The sequence below is a fragment of the Vipera berus genome (genome assembly GCF_964194415.1).
Source record: "Vipera berus genome assembly, chromosome: 10".
In the NCBI taxonomy this organism is placed as follows: domain Eukaryota; kingdom Metazoa; phylum Chordata; class Lepidosauria; order Squamata; family Viperidae; genus Vipera; species Vipera berus.
The window spans coordinates 1,194,765-1,209,818 of record NC_138213.1 but is presented as its reverse complement, the minus strand read 5'-3'; the positions used below and the strand labels follow the sequence as shown (position 1 = coordinate 1,209,818).

General features: G+C 53.2%; 1 protein-coding gene across 2 annotated transcripts in view; it reads right to left on the bottom strand.

Annotated features, from left to right (window-relative positions):
- PIEZO1 (piezo type mechanosensitive ion channel component 1 (Er blood group)) overlaps positions 1-14,754 on the bottom strand; it is a 52,930-nt gene extending 38,176 nt beyond the window's left edge. For both annotated transcript variants that reach the window (XM_081335851.1, XM_081335852.1), the window contains exons 1-2: positions 14,441-14,754; positions 192-287 (exon numbers count right to left, since the gene is read on the bottom strand). In XM_081335851.1, the coding sequence (XP_081191977.1) occupies positions 192-287; positions 14,441-14,504 (160 nt within the window). In that variant the 5' untranslated portion in view covers positions 14,505-14,754. The remainder of the gene's footprint in view (positions 1-191; positions 288-14,440) is intronic.
- Positions 14,755-15,054: the final 300 nt, after the last annotated feature.

Here is a 15,054-nt window from a genome sequence, read left to right as displayed (position 1 = left end):
AGAGCCCAGCCAGAGTGGGCACAGTGCCCGGCCGGCCGAGGGGTGTCGCCTGCAGATCCCTGGGATGAGCAACAGGAAGGAAAGGGACGCTGGCTGGGCAGTGGGGCAGTCCTAAGGGGGAGATAAAAGCAGGGCAAAGGCCCGTGGGAGGGAGGGAGGGCAAGGAAGCTGGGAGAACATGGTTGCCTTACCTTTGATGGTGTCTTCCGTGGGGCCCAGGAACCACGGCAGGAGCAGGAGGTAGAGAAGGTAGACCAGGGAGAGGCCATTGAATCGGAAGAGGCAGGCTGGGGAGTCAAAAGAGAGGGAGATGCAGTCAGCACAGATCAGAAGGATCGCCCAGGATTTCTCGGGGATCTGGGCTTCCTCCCTTAAGGGGATCTTGGAAATAAACTAACAGGACCAGCCTGGGGAGGCAGAACAAGCAAACTGGAGTCCTGGCTTAAACAGGGAAGCTCCTCACGGCAAGCGGGGAGGCCCAGCTACTTATCTTGGTGAGCAACTCACTTAGTGACTGTTCGAATTATGACAGACCTCCCCAGAGCATCTTGTGACTCTTTTCACATGTTCCAACAGCCGCCCCTGCAGTCCTATAACCACATTTTGGATGTTTGGCAATTGGCTCATATTTATAACCACTGGGAGCATCCCACGGTTGGTTCCCAGACTGTGATCCTTGGGATTTTATGCTGGTTTCTGGCATCTGCTTCCAGCCAAAAACATCTATTTGGGAAAAATAAGTTCACTTAACAACCGCTGCAAAAAAGTTCATAAAATTGAACGGGGTCCCATGGTGACCTGCTTAATGACTGCTGTGGTTTATGACTGTAATTCCGTAAGTCGTAAGTCAAGGACTACCTATATGAGTGCAACGAGATGTTGTATTCGTTCTTCCACTGGTTGCAGCCAGAGATTATTTTGTTTGTGTGTGTGTGTGTGTGTGTGTGTGTGTGTGTGTGTGTGTGTGTGTAAAGACTGGAGGTGATGATGAGGGGACACCAAGCTCAAGTAAGTGAATATTCCATAGCTACGGAATGCTGCCAGGGGAATTCTGGAAGCTAAATTCCATCCATCTTAAAGTTTCAAGTTTGGACAAGGCTGCTTTGGCTGTGTCTTGCGGTCCCTTCTTTGAAAGTTGGAGCTGTGGGCCACCTTAGCGTGGCCTGTCCCTGATGCCTTCTCCAAGCACCAGCGGCCAACACATCATCCCACATCTGGCAGACAAAGTAACCACAGCAGCTGACTCAAGCCCTGGCCTGAACCCCAAGGAACAAAGGGGAAGAAACCTTACAGCAGAACAATTTCTTCCTTGGGGCTTTCCAGGTTCTGCTGATGTTTTTCCACCCCACCCCCCACCCCCCAGGCAGAAACCTTGAAGGGAGGGGGAGGGGATGCCAAACAAGCCGTCCTTTCCCAGTGTTGCACAAAACAGCTGCAGCTCAGATATCCAGAGAATCTGGAGGAGAATGGAGGGGTTGCCTTCCTCTAAGGCGGGGGGGGGGGGGGCAACCATGGCAACTGGCCAAGGCTGGACCCCCTGCTGTAAGTGTTAAAAGAACCAGTCCTGAACTGGAAACAACAGGGTGTCCTCCAGATCATTCAGACTCTTTTTCCATAACTCCCATCAGCAGAAGCTGTGGGATGTTAGTCTGATCTGGATGCCCACAAATTGTAAGACATTGAAGCAGCTTGTTCTTGGCTTTCGAGATCGCGTTTTCAGGCATTTGCAAAACATAGTAGAGCTTCTGCAGCTTCAGGAAAAGGTCCCTGAATTGGTTTGCTCTCCTCTTCCCTCCTCATCCATTTTTCCTCTGCCCCCCGCCCCGCAAGGGGAGGAATGACGGCCTCTTCTCTACTCTCTGTGGCAAGAGAATCAGTGCAAGGGGCACCAAAAGAGCAACGCAGCCCAGCTGCCGCTTGGAACTCAAGCCCGGGTATATTAATGTGCGGAGGCTCATATTGCACTGGCTACGCAGCTGTGAATTTCTGGCCCTCAACTATAACCTTAATTTAGAAATCCACAGCAAAGGTGGAAGCGGAGAAAAGCCAAAGGCAGGATCACTTTTCAAAGCAGGACAGATGAGATCAACCTGCCAGTAATGGGGAGAGCACAGGTCCGGCTCTGCCCTTGGCATCGTCTCCTGCTGGTTAAGAAGCTGGGATCCGGTCCTCTTAGCAAGGGACCTATGAGGCTCAACTCCACCTCCCCCAGGCAGAGCCCTGAGTTCCAAGGGACCCCCTGCCACAGTCAGCAAGTGGCGGGACCCAGCCCAGCCCAATCTCCCTTATTGTAGCCCCCTGAAAGGAGAACCAGAAGCTGTGAGAGGAATTGGGCTGGGCTGCCACTTTCCTCCTGCTTTGGTGGAGACCACCGCTGCAGAATCCTAGCCCCAGTGAAGATTGCACAAGACTCAGCCACCAAAGCAGGAAAGTCTTTGGCTCTGCTGCCTTGTCAAGGGAGAGCCAGGTTTGTGTAACCAAAAGGCCAGTTTGATGCTTAAAGACAAGCCAAGAAAGGAGACTGGAGGTACGGAGCCGAGTCTGTCTCTAGACTCCAGAGCAGGGGTAGGCAACCTCGGCTCTCTTATGACTTGGCTGGCTCAGGAATTCTGGGAGTTGAAGTCCATGAGCCATAAAAGAGCCGAGGTTGCCTACCCCTGCTCTAGAGGGTGAGGAAGAACTTTTGCAAACTTCCAACAGGGAGTCTTACACAATCGGCTTCCAGCCCAATCCTGCCAGCTTCCTGGCCTCCCTAAAACCTCCAGAACTTAGCCAAATTAAAGGGAGAAGGTGGAGAGAGAAACAAACAGCTGGAAATGCCTTCCGTCTTAATCATTCTGGTTTAAAACAAGCCCTTCCCTGAATGTTTGGTGAACAAAAATTATCCCCAACCCACCTTTGATAAGATCACGGTTCCCAAATAGGGGCTCTCATTCTTTTCATCACCTGATAGGAAAACTCTCTTGATTTTGTAGTCTAAGGTATCCATGAGCACTACAAGGCCCAGATTTTTTTTCCTCTTTCCACCTCCAAAGCAAAGCCCAGTATCCTAACCTTGGTTTATCTCCTAGTTTGCTGGCTGGAGAATTCTGGGAGTGGAAGTCCACACATCTTAAAGTTGCCAAGTTTGAGAAACACTGGCTTAATTGCATGCACACTTTAAAAGTAAGCTATATAGCTGTAGTCCAGCTGAAGAGATAAACACGGTTAGAGGCAGTTTGCTATGGCTCACCATTAAAACTTAGGAGCGCTGTCCTGCTCTTTGGGGTCAGCGACTGCTCTGTTCATACCAATACGGCACCACAAACTAGCCAACCACATTTTACTCTACCTTGCAGGGCAAACCCAGTGCACCTGTGTCAAACAGTCCAGGCTGATGGATTATCCAAATAAACCATGGTTCAGTTAATCCCTGGTAAGCATTTTAGGCAAGCAGATCGAGTGCAGGAAGGAAACGCTGCTCTCGGGAGTTGTACCTTTTAAGGTATCTGGATGTCTGCCTGTCTTTCTCTGGCCTGGGCTCTCTGCAAAGGTAATTGCAGGATCTTTTCCATTAGGGAGAAGAAATAGGAAGGTGGTTTTGGGAAGGTGGTTGAGCAGCGCTTGGGGATTTGGGAGAAGTCATCAATTCTTCCTTGGCTGCAGAGCAAGCAAATTGCTGCTTCGCGGGTGAAAATGCGACAAGGAAATGACTGGGCAGCAGGCTGAGAAGGATGACAGGTAGAACTGCACTTCTTCACCCCTGCAAGCTCTAGCAGCCTGCCCCCCCCCCCCCCGCAATGCTGGCTGCTTGGCAGGCCAGGTCCATCTCAGCGGTAGCTCCAGCTCTAATCTCTGCACCAGCCGCGGCCAAACTGCCTCCCTGCTCGCCTTTCCTGCTCGTCCTCCGGCCATTGGGCTCCAGGAAGCACATCCGAACAGCCCCATCAGCCATGCAGGCGGCTGCAGAAACGCCAGCCCCATTTATCACATCTCTCAAGCCAGGGTGCGCCATCCAAGAAGGTAATTATGCGCAGGCCGGTCGAAGCCAGACAAGAGAATGAAAGGGGAGTGACCCACACCCGATTCTGGGCAAGGGAGGCTTTCACAGCCTTCGTTTATTCTAAGGGGAAGCTTGGTGGAGGTTTCAGAAGCGGCTCCCACACCAGACCAGCGGTCACTTTCTGATTCTCTCACCCCATCTGGCCTGGGAGGGCTCAGCCCCTGCATCTCCAGCCTCTCCCCCAAAAGGACAGGAAATGGGGGGTCCCTGTGCTCTGCGTTGCAGGGCTGACCGCCGGCCATCCAGAATCTGCGCCAGACCTCATGGCCACATTATCCTCAGAAAAGTGTTTTATTTTGAAGGAAGCTGCACCACGAAATTTGGAAACTTCATCCTCTTTGGTAATCTAGGCAGAAATCTCTGTTTGTACCCAGCAACTGGGTCTGTTTCTAGGTCCCAGGCAGGTCTAGTGTGAAATCAAGGAAGCCTCTTCTCCCTTCGCCAGTGGGATCTGTCCCTGCAGTTGTGCAGAGAAGGGAAGGGGGCGAAGCTCAGCGCCTGCCACTCTGAACTCCAGCAGTCGGCCCCAAGCCTCCTGCCACCGAGGAGTGCAAAGTGCACTGCCGGGCTCCTGGGCCAGCCTTGCGCAAGCTTGGCGGCAGGGCCTCAGCTGCGATCACAAGACCCACGCTTCTCAGTTTTATTTTTAGGCAAAAATGACAGTTTAATTTTGGGAGTGAAAACAATCTGCCCTGTCTTGGAGGAGGAAGAGGAAGAAGTCGAACCAGGCTGCAGCCTGGAGAAGGAGCAGCAGGAGGGCTGAGAAACAGCAGTAGCGACAGCAGGAAAAATTGCCTGCTGGAATTTTTCTTGCACAGGACAGCTCCATCTTTTCAGTCAAGAAGGCCATATAGACACAGCCCAGGCTTGCGCCCCCCCCAAAAAAGACCAGCACCTGCACCAGGAGCAACCGAAGTCAACTGGGGGGGGGGTGTCTTGCAGGCCAATCCCCCTCAGATGTCCAGGGATCCGGCTCAAGAAGACAGGACACAGGACGTGGGTGAGCAAACAGCCACTTATCCAACTTATTGGAATAAGGAGTCAAAATTGAGAAAAGAAGAATGGGACTCTGGCCCTTCTCTTCATCACAGGGCTTTGTGCCTGGTCACCTGGAGGCAATTCTGAGTCACCGTATACAAGCAAGCAAGCCTGGCTGACGCTCAAAGAAAATATTTGTTTTTCCAGATGTCATCACTTAGGCTGAGTTTTCATTGCCTCCAATTTCATTCACAACCTATTAGCCCCTCTGTGAAAACACTGCATGTCCCAGCAGAGCCAGAGGCTGGAATGCCAGAGAATTGGAGTGAAGTTCCTTTCCCTACACAAACAGACCCAAAGAAAGAGGATGGCCCCCAAATGGTGGGTGGGGAGGGGCTCTGAAACACTGCCCCATGAATAGCCCTCATCCAGCGGCTCAAAGGCCTGCAGGCCAGCCCAGCCCAGGGTGCAAAGAGAATAGGGGGGCCTTTCCTGTGTTTTGAGGGGCAGATTCAGCAGACCATCCTCAAACCAAATTCCAGAAGTCCCCCTCCAGCCTTCTGGAAACCTCAGCTGGCTCACTGCCACATTGCCCCCTCTCCTTTGTTTATCTTCCCTGGGGGGGGCAACCCTTGGTGGAGCAGTGGGAGCCTTGGTGGAGCAGTGGGCTAATGCCTCCTTAAGTAACACCAGCTGCCTGCAATTAGTGCAGGTTCGAGTCCCACCAGGCTCAAGGTTGACTCAGCCTTCCATCCTTCCGAGGTAGGTAAAATGAGGACCCAGTTTGTTGGGGGCAATAAGCTGACTTTGTAATAATGCCGCTTGGGAGGGGTGTGAAAGCCCTAATAAGCAGGCATATACATAGAATGAAGGCTACTGCTAAGCTTGTAAGACGCCCTGAGTCTTCGGAGAAGGGCGGGATATAAATGGAATTAAAATAAATAAAAAATAAAAACCCTCCGCCAAGCCCAGTTCGCCCTTCCTTCATTCCAAAAGGCAGCTTCTCCACATTCTTCAGCTGCCTCTGGCCTCTCCCCTGACCCAGCCAGTTGCGACGCGTGTGGGGAGGGGGCTTTTCCTGTGCCCCCTGTCAGGGGTGGGCAGAGTCAGTTCAGCAAGGCCAGCAGCCCGAAAAAAGCAAAGACCCCATGTGGATTAAATTGAGACAGTCCTTCCCAGGGAACTTTCAGCACTGCCTTAAAACGCGGGACTTTTTTCTCATTTCATTCAATGCCACAGCCAGACACAGCCAGACGATTACTCAAACGCCCCCAGGAAGTTTCCCCTCAGAAGAAAGGGTCCAAGATGCACAATCCAAGCACGCTTCAGAGATCTGGAAAGAACCAAAGTTGTCTGAGGGTTAAAAAGATGATTTGGAGCTGGCAAAGGCCCCCCAACCACAGGGAAACCCAGGCTGCTTCTCTGGCTGCTTCTCTTAGCCGACTTTCACTCCGGCCACTGACCGGCTTTTATTTTCCCTGACCTCATTCTTCCCGTTGCTGAGCTCGCCCAAGCGCTTCCTCAGAACGCAGTTCAGACAGACGCGCCTTCTTCTTCTTCTTTCGACTAAGAGAAGGAGCCATCCAAGCCTGAGGGCTGCCTTGCCTTGGAAGTCCTGCCAACCACATCGCTGGGTTGGCCCAGCAGTTCTGATGCAGGCGCCCCGGCCGGTCCTCCCTCTGAGCTGTCCGAAGGAGGATCTTCTTGCCAGGGGGAGAAAGGGGCAGACTTGCTTGTGGGGGAGAGCAGCTCAGGCCGTGGGGGGTTCCAAGGCAAGCCCCCTTATTCTCTTGGGCACAACAGGGCGGCAGAGGAGACAGAAGCTGGCCTGCTTGGCCAGGGGGAGGAGGAGGAGGAGGAGAAGTATGATTGCTTTTGGTAAAATCTGAGAACAACACTTGCCAAATTTCCTGGACAATTCACTTGAAATGACAAGCAAGCTTACAACAGAAAGCTTTATGATTCTGTTTCCTTGGAAAGATACATTTCAGGTTTTTTAAATACATTTTGTGCTTCCAAGTGAGGCACGTCCCAATGTTTCCGAGGTGTTTGTCTTGTCAAAGGAAAAGGGATGCAAGTCACTTCTGCAGACGAGTCACCAACACACCAGCTTTCAAGGCATCCCCTCGTTCACAATCTCCGTTTCCAGAGTCTCAAGCTCAGCCATCAAAGTCATCTGGATTTCCTTGTCTGGGGCCACTGAAAATTGTTTCTGGGTACCAGTTAAGAATCTTTGAAAGGTGAAAAATGATGCCGGGGAATTCTGGGAGTTGAGGTCCACAAGTCTTAAAGTTCCAAGGTTGGACACCCCTGCTTCATTTCCACAGACCGAATCTCTGAAGCTTGGACTGCAGATTAGAAGCAGTGATCCAAGAAGAGCAGGTTGCTCACTCACGCAGCCACGGGATCCTTCAGAGGGGAAGAGCAGCCTCGTGCTTAAGGGGAAGCCTAAAATAGTTTGGGATTTAGGGGGAGGTGGGGGTGCAAGATGCCCTATTTTGGGGGGGGGGAAGAAAGAATTCCCCCTCGAAGTGAAGGCTTCAGCTTCAGAGAAATCTAAGCACAGATGCCAATTTCCTTTTAGCAGCCAGAGGAACACTAATTTGGTGTTCGTGAAAAGGCAGAGCCAAATTCTCGGCTCCCCCAGGGAAGATGCGGAAGAGGTCTGCTCACGCTAAGCTGGCCATATTCGGAGGAAAAGCAAAAGGAAGAGAACGAACACAAAGAGAGGGGCCTGGTCTGGGCTTCTGGCTTAATGGGAAAAAACACAAATGAGCGGCAGGAACCATATTACCCACCCTATCCTGTTTTTATGGAAACTAATCCAATTCCAAAATGCAGGCATCTAGCAGTGTTCTCGGGGGAGTGTGGGGGAGGACAGGGGCCCGGGAATGACCAAGAGCAGAGAAGGCCCTGAAGAGGCCGGACACAGGAAGCAGATCCTTTGAGCGCACTGCTTCCCTGAAATCCTGTCATTTAGTGGGACCTCAGAAATGTGATTTTTTGGTGTCTCCTCCTATCTTAGGGAACACCCCCCCCCAGCCCGAGATTTGGCAGGTCTCTCCCATTCAGCTTTTCAGAAGGCCATTAAGACCTGGCTTTTAACCCAGGTGCTGGATAGGGTTGTATAGATCAGTGTTTCTTAATCTCGCCCCCCTTAAACCCTGTGGACTCCCGGAATTCCCAAGTCAGCTATGCTTCCCCAGCTAGGCTGGCTAGGGAATTCTGGGAGTTGAAGTCCACACAGTTTAAAGGGACTGTGTAACATTGGGATAGATGCTTGGAAAGGAGGGCAGCTGAGGGGCTATCTAGGGGGCCGATTAAGGCACAGGGGTTTCATTTTACAGTTTTGCTGTTTTTATGATTGTTTTATAGTCGAGTCGCTTAAGATGGGAGGCCATATAGATCTTTTAAATAAGGGAATAATTAAAATAAACGACGGGGAAGGGCGGAACCCGTCCCCAGGACAAGAGCAGGCATTCCAAGGAAGAGCGGCCAAACTGCAGATTGTGCCAGAACATCAGGAAAAGCTAAAGTTAGCAGCCGTTCAATGGTGGGTCTCATTTAGGCTGGGTGACCTTTACTCCCTGGCTGCAGATAGTCCTCGACTTACAACAGTTCGTTTAGTGACTGTTTGAAAATAACATCCCTGGGAAAAGCGACTTATGACCCTTTTTCACACTCGTGGCCCTTACAGCCTCCCCGTGATCAGAATTCGGACGCTTGGCAGCTGACTCACATTTATGACGGTTAGGCAGCGTCCTGGGGTCACGTGATCCCGTTTTGTGTCCTTCTGACAAGCGAAGTCCACGGGGAAGCCAGATTCACTTAACAACCCTGTTGCTAACTGAACAACAGCAGTGATTCACTTAACAACTCTGGCAAGAAAGGTCATAAATGGGGCAAAACTCACTTAGCAACTGTCTTTCTTAGGAGTGGAAATTTTGGGCCCGATTGTGGTCGTAAGTCAGGGATGACCTGTGTCTGTGCTAGGAGTGAATGGGGGAGTGCAGCGGGAGCAGAGGAGCCCCGGCCTCTTTCTAAGGCACTTGGCAGCCTCCCCCTCCCCCAAACCCTGCATGGCTGAAGTGCCCCAGGGCCTTCCTGCCCCACCCCCACCCAGAGCCAAGGCCAGGAAGTCACCAGCTCTGCCGCTGTCCAGTCCGGGAGCTCAGATGGGGCAGCCAGCCCTGCAACTTACCCAAGCCCAGCGGCCAAGCAAGGCAGGCCAGGGCAGGGCAGACTTCCCTAATGAAACAAGCAGCAGCTGCTGTTCTCCGGGGAACCAAGTCAGGAAGCCGCCTCCGCTTGAGTCACCGGGAGGGGCAGGGATCCCCCTCCCCTTCCCAGCCCCCCTCCTGCCCCCCTCCCAGCCATCCAGGCTGCTGCTGCTGAACACGCTTGGCAGAAACTCCCCCCCTCCCCGTCAGACTCAGAAATGCCAAGCCACCCCAGGGCAGTCCGAGAGGGCGGGCAGAAGGCCAGGCTGGCACTGTGGGGGAGGGGCAGATGGGATATGAAATAAGGGGAGGGGGAGGTACATCACAGTCAGTAAAGTCAATTATTGAAAGCCTTTTCTCAAGGAAACCTCAAGGTCTTCAGTTCTAATACGGTACGGGGGTCTCCAAACGGGGCTGCTTTAAGACTTGTGGACTTCAGTTCCCACCTTGGAGGCGAAATCAGTGTCCCTGAAGGCAGGATGTGCGTGTGCGTGTGTGTGTGTGTGTGTGTGTGTGTGTGCACGCGCACAGTGTGTACTTCCAAAGGCCTCAGTCTGGAAAGGAATCCAAGGAAGACACAAAGTAGCAGACGCCAGAGAGGAACAAAGCAGCAGCTCTTTGATCTCCTGGCCTTGGCAGCCTGTCGGAGGAGCCAGCATTTAATTTGATCCAGTCTTCAGCCTCAGCACCTTCTGGAGCCAAGGACCCGCTTCTGTGAGTAACACCGGGGGGGGGGGGCTTCCGGGGGCCCCAGCTGGATGAAACTACAGCTCCCAGAATCCCCAGCCAGCCTGGTCCCCAAAATCAGAAGGGTGCAAGGTGGGGAAGAGTCTGCCCATTTTTAAATCTCTTGACTTTTTCTACCGCTTCCTACAGACCGAGGAGGGCAGGCTGGAGAGAGTAAGTACTTCCCCATGAAGTACTCTGGCTCCTCTTCCCCTCCTGCGGGATCCACTCCCCAGCCAACCCCCCCCCCAAAGGCCAGGCCCACCTCCTGCTCTGCTCCAGCAACTGTCCCCAGAATGCTTCTGTGTCACCAAAGAGGAGAAGAAGAAAAACTGCCGCTTTATTTGCCCGACTGCACACCTTCGCACTTAATGGCCTGACCCCATTCACACCTACTTGGGAGTCCAATGAGAACTTCTCCATGGCTGCCCTCTATTAGCGTTCCTCAACTCCCTCGTCCTGCACAGATGTTGGACTACAACATCCATCACACCTTACCCAATCTGGACCTTCCATTTCAGAGAATATCCTTTTTTTTCCTTCTAGGATTAAAAAAAAACCCTCAGACCATCGATCAGCAAACTGCTAAAAATCCAGTCTAATTAAAAAAAAACACCACATGTGGCAACTTAAGTCAACAGCCAATGCGCCTCTGTAATTGTGTGCAGCATTTATGATTAATCGTGGGCATGTTACCCAAACAGTCCAGAGAAGCACAGCTTCCTGGTTCAGAATGCCAGAGGGAAAGCGATCAAGACGATTCCATCTGCAGAGCAAGGTGGGAAACGGCCCTGCTCCTTGCATTACTCTTTCTCCCCTTCAGTTCAATTGTTCCGAGCACAACTCTCGCTGGGGGGCAGGGCAAACTAGCCCAACACCCTGGAAAAGGGATGAGGGGTGCCAGATGGAGCCCTAACAAAAGGGAAAAACTTTTTACAACAAGTGCTCTCGCTGTCACGCATTTCTCCATTATTACCAAAGCAACACAACACACAATACACGTTGCAGGGGATCAACCCAGAAAGCTTGAAATGAAGGCTGTATCCTTCTCTTCCGAAATGTCTGCAGAAGGACAATTCACGGGAGCAGATTCCACGTCGAAGAGCACTTTAGAAAGTGTGTTACTGCTGAAAAACAGGTTTCTTGTGAGAAGCAAAGCACCACCAACGTGGGGCTCGTGGGGAGGAGAAGGAAGCGTTGGCCAGTCTCTTTCCCCCCAGTATGTAAGCATGCAACCATTTTTCAAGAGGCAGGATTAAAACGCCTTGCACAGCCAGAATAAATGGGATGCCCACCAGGGCTGAGGCAACTCAGTAGCACACGCTGGAGAAGGCCAAGGATGTTCTTGCTTGAACAACTTGGAGGGACACAGCCCCCCCCCGCCCTTCTTCCTGCTCTTGCTGCTGTATAAACTGGAAGCTGCGCCTTCACAACAGTCGGAGGATGGCAGGGATGTACTGTACGTGTTGGTTAAATATTTGTGTAAAACAGGCTGGCTGCACACGGATTTGGAAACAGAGGCCGCCTAGCGTGTATGGGGGAGGGGAGGGAGAAAGAGAGGAAAAAAGGCGGCAACCCTTTGGATGGACTCACTCATTGCCCTTTGACCTGGGACGAGAAGCCAGGAAAATTAAGGCAGACATGGTGGTGGGGAGGGGGCTGTAGTAAAGCCAAGCCTTCTAATGGGACAGATAGTTCCCAATCAGAATAATCCTCAAATGAAGTCAGAGGCAGACTAGGAAACTTGCATCACCTTGTTTCACAACAAATTTCAGCAAAAGGCGCTTTTGGGATACTCAGGTTCACATACCTGAGTGTGTGTGTGGGCAAGTGCCAGTTTTAAGACAGATGTAAGGAAAAGGGATCATCACACAAACCACGCAAGCTGAGGAGCCGTCTCCGCGATGCAAGCCAGGCCCCGTCTCCCCAGGGCTGTGCAACTTGGGGAGCTTCAGCTCCAACTCTTCGATGCGCAGCCCTTGGGCTTTGCTACTCTGTAGCGGAATACTGCGCACCTGTATGGATAAACAGCTCACGTACAAGACTTGTTGATGTTCAACTCAACCATACGATGAGATTAATTACTGGGTGCATAAAATCTACACCTATTCACTGGCTACCAGTTCTTAGCCACATACTTCCCCCGCACTTACGATGACAAGAAGCTCTCATTCGGGAGTATAGTAAGATCATGCTAAACTCCTCTCTACCCATTCATGCCTATACCTCTGATCTCTTAAGATGTCGATTAAAGTCAAGAAATCCACCACTCCTCACAGCGCTTAAGCTGCTGGCCGAACATCAGAGCACTACACAAAAATGGATGGAAGCATGGAGTAGCTATACCTCCCAAGATAGTTCTGAGCATATTAATCCTAATAGTATACCTCCAGGATTTAATCTACCCCGACACATATGGGTGACATACAATAGAATTAGAACGACTCATGGGGTGTGTGCCGATTCTCTGTATAAATGGGGAAAGACACCTTCGGCACAATGTGATTGCGGGGCTCCCCGACAGACTATCCAACATATAGTGAGGGAATGCACTAATAGAAGATACCCAGGAGATTTTAAGGACTTCCTCTGCGTAACAACGGCAGCTACTGACTGGATCTCCAAACTCGACATTAAACTCTGAAATGTTATTTCTGTTTTCCTCTTAGGTTTTATAATTGCTTCTTTTTTTTAAAAAAATGTTTTAACTGTTCTAACTTGTAAATATGAAGTGCTTTTAATTCTGTGTGTGACCAGCCATACGCTAAATAAATAAATGTGCACCCCAGTGGCTCCAGCGCAGCCCCAGTGAGGAAGAGCAGAAGCGCCTGTGAAGAACTGGTTGCACCCGCTGGGCCGGTTATGAGTACACAGGAAAGAGTTCAGGGCCACTGAACAAGGCCTCCTCACCCCTGCGGAATTCACTTCTAGCCTGGAACGATGTCCTGGGAAACAGCAGTTCAGACTTATACAAATTCCCTGGAATTGCTGATAGTGCCAGAGACAGAGAAAGCCAGGCCTGACTATTGAGCACAGAGGGCGCCTTGGCTGATGACCTACCTCTGCTGCTCTGCAGATTCTGGCCTTCCCCTTCGGCTCTGGGAAGGCAAGGCTACCTGCACACTTTGACGTCTACCAGGCTTGGCTTTCCACAGCTGGAAAGGCCACATACCCTCATTCAAGCCACGTCTTTCCTGCATCTTCTCTCTACAGTGACCAGCCAGAGCAGGATGCTGGGAGGACTCTCTGTCCTTCAAGCCGAGGATGGGGCTGTATTTGGGGGCACCTGGACTGCCAGGAATTTCCCGTTCTTCTTCCAGTATTCTTTGAGGGGAGAGCTCTTGCTTCATGCAAAATCTCACACACCATCTATCACCCCTCCCTCTGCGGCCCTCCTCTTCCCTGTCAGCTCACAAGAGTCATTGTTCACACACTGCTTTTCCATCCAGCCTCCGGTCATCAGAATTAACAATCTGTTTGCTGACCCTTCAATTTCACCACCACAGCAGGCATCTGAGGGGAGGTTTATGACCCCAGCAATTCGGTTTCATTCCCGAGAGCCCCCTGGATGGGACTTTGCTTTTTGCAACATGCATTTCCTGTGAGTCTCCACTAATTCAGTTCCTTCAACAAGCAAGTCACCCTAATATAGAAAGTATGAAGCTTTCAAGAGGTTTCACCACTATGTGAGCACAAGTAATTGCTACCTTCATGCAACACACCTACCTACCCAGCCAATTACTTTCACCCCAGGAGCTGCTGGGCTGACTGGCAAAACTTTTGCTCTGACTTTTTTGGGCAGTTCCAGCAGACAGGCTGGCTGGCTGAGGCTGCTTCAGTACAACCGCAGCGACCAGGAGCCAGGCTGTTTTCAACCGCTGGCCCTCTCCCACCAGGTGATTCCGACCTGGGCGCCGGCAACATTCCTCCCGGGTTGGTTTAACAGGCTGGAAGCCGGAAGAGCCTCCGGATGACAACTTGCCTTCTCCCGCAGCCGCCTCCGCTGGCTCAGCCAAGCACGGGCGTGCGTGCAATACAAATCCTCCCCGGGAGAAGCGCTCCGCGAGCAGGGCCAAGGAGGATCTTGGGGGCGGGGGTGAGTGGAGGCAGCTGTTGCCACGGCGGCTTTTATCTAAGTCCGGCCAGACCTGCCCCGGGTCGCCCGCTCCACCGGGAAGTTCAGCCCTTTCTCTCGGCTGGGGGCTCGGGCCGCCCCATTTCACGGGCCAAAGCCAGCCTCCAGCGCTTACATGACAGCTAAAGCGCTGCGGCGGGCTCGGGGAGGGTCTCAAAGGTCATTTAGTCCAGCCCTCCCCGAGACAGACCGTCGGCAGCGTCTTTCCACCCCTCCCGCTCCTTCAGGCAGGAAGCGGCCCCGCGGCCGGAGTGGGACGGGGCGCGACCGGCACCGAGCGCTCAAGCGCCGAAAGAGGCGGGCGATGCCCCCCGCCCAGCCCGGGAAGGCCCCGCGTACCGGCCAGCAGCGAGAGCGGCAGCAGCAGCCAGTAGAGGACGCCGCACAGGACCCGCGGCTCCATCGAGGCGCGGCTTCAGGCGCAGGGTCGGCGGGCGGGCGTCGGCATCGTCCCGGCTCGGCGCTCCGAGTCCCGAAGCGGCGCCTGGCTGGGCGCAGTGCGGCGTCGGCGGCTCCGTCGGCTCCGCGCCCCACCCGAACCCAGCCGCCCCTTCTCGCCCTCGGCCCGCGGGAGCTCAGCCCGTCCCCGGGGGAGGAGCGGGGGGCGGGCTCGGACCCAGCCGCTGCCTGCCTGCCTGCCGCGCAGCGAAGCCCCGCTCGGCCGCCGCCGTCTCGGCTCTCTCTGGCCGCGCACGTGCAAGGCCAGACCCGCCCGGCCGGAGCTGCCTCCGCCTCCGCCCCCCCGCCCGCCGCGGCCGCCCCCTCCCCTCCCCTCCCCTCCCCCGGCGCTATTCCCCGGGCGGCAGCACCACCTAGTGCCCGCGGAGACCCCCTCTCCAGCCCGACACGTCGGAACCAGGCGGGGAAACCCTTCAAAGCCCTGACCCGCGTTGCGGCGGCTGCTTAGTCTGGAATCAGGCGGAGACCGGACCCCCAAACTCGAGGCCCGTTTC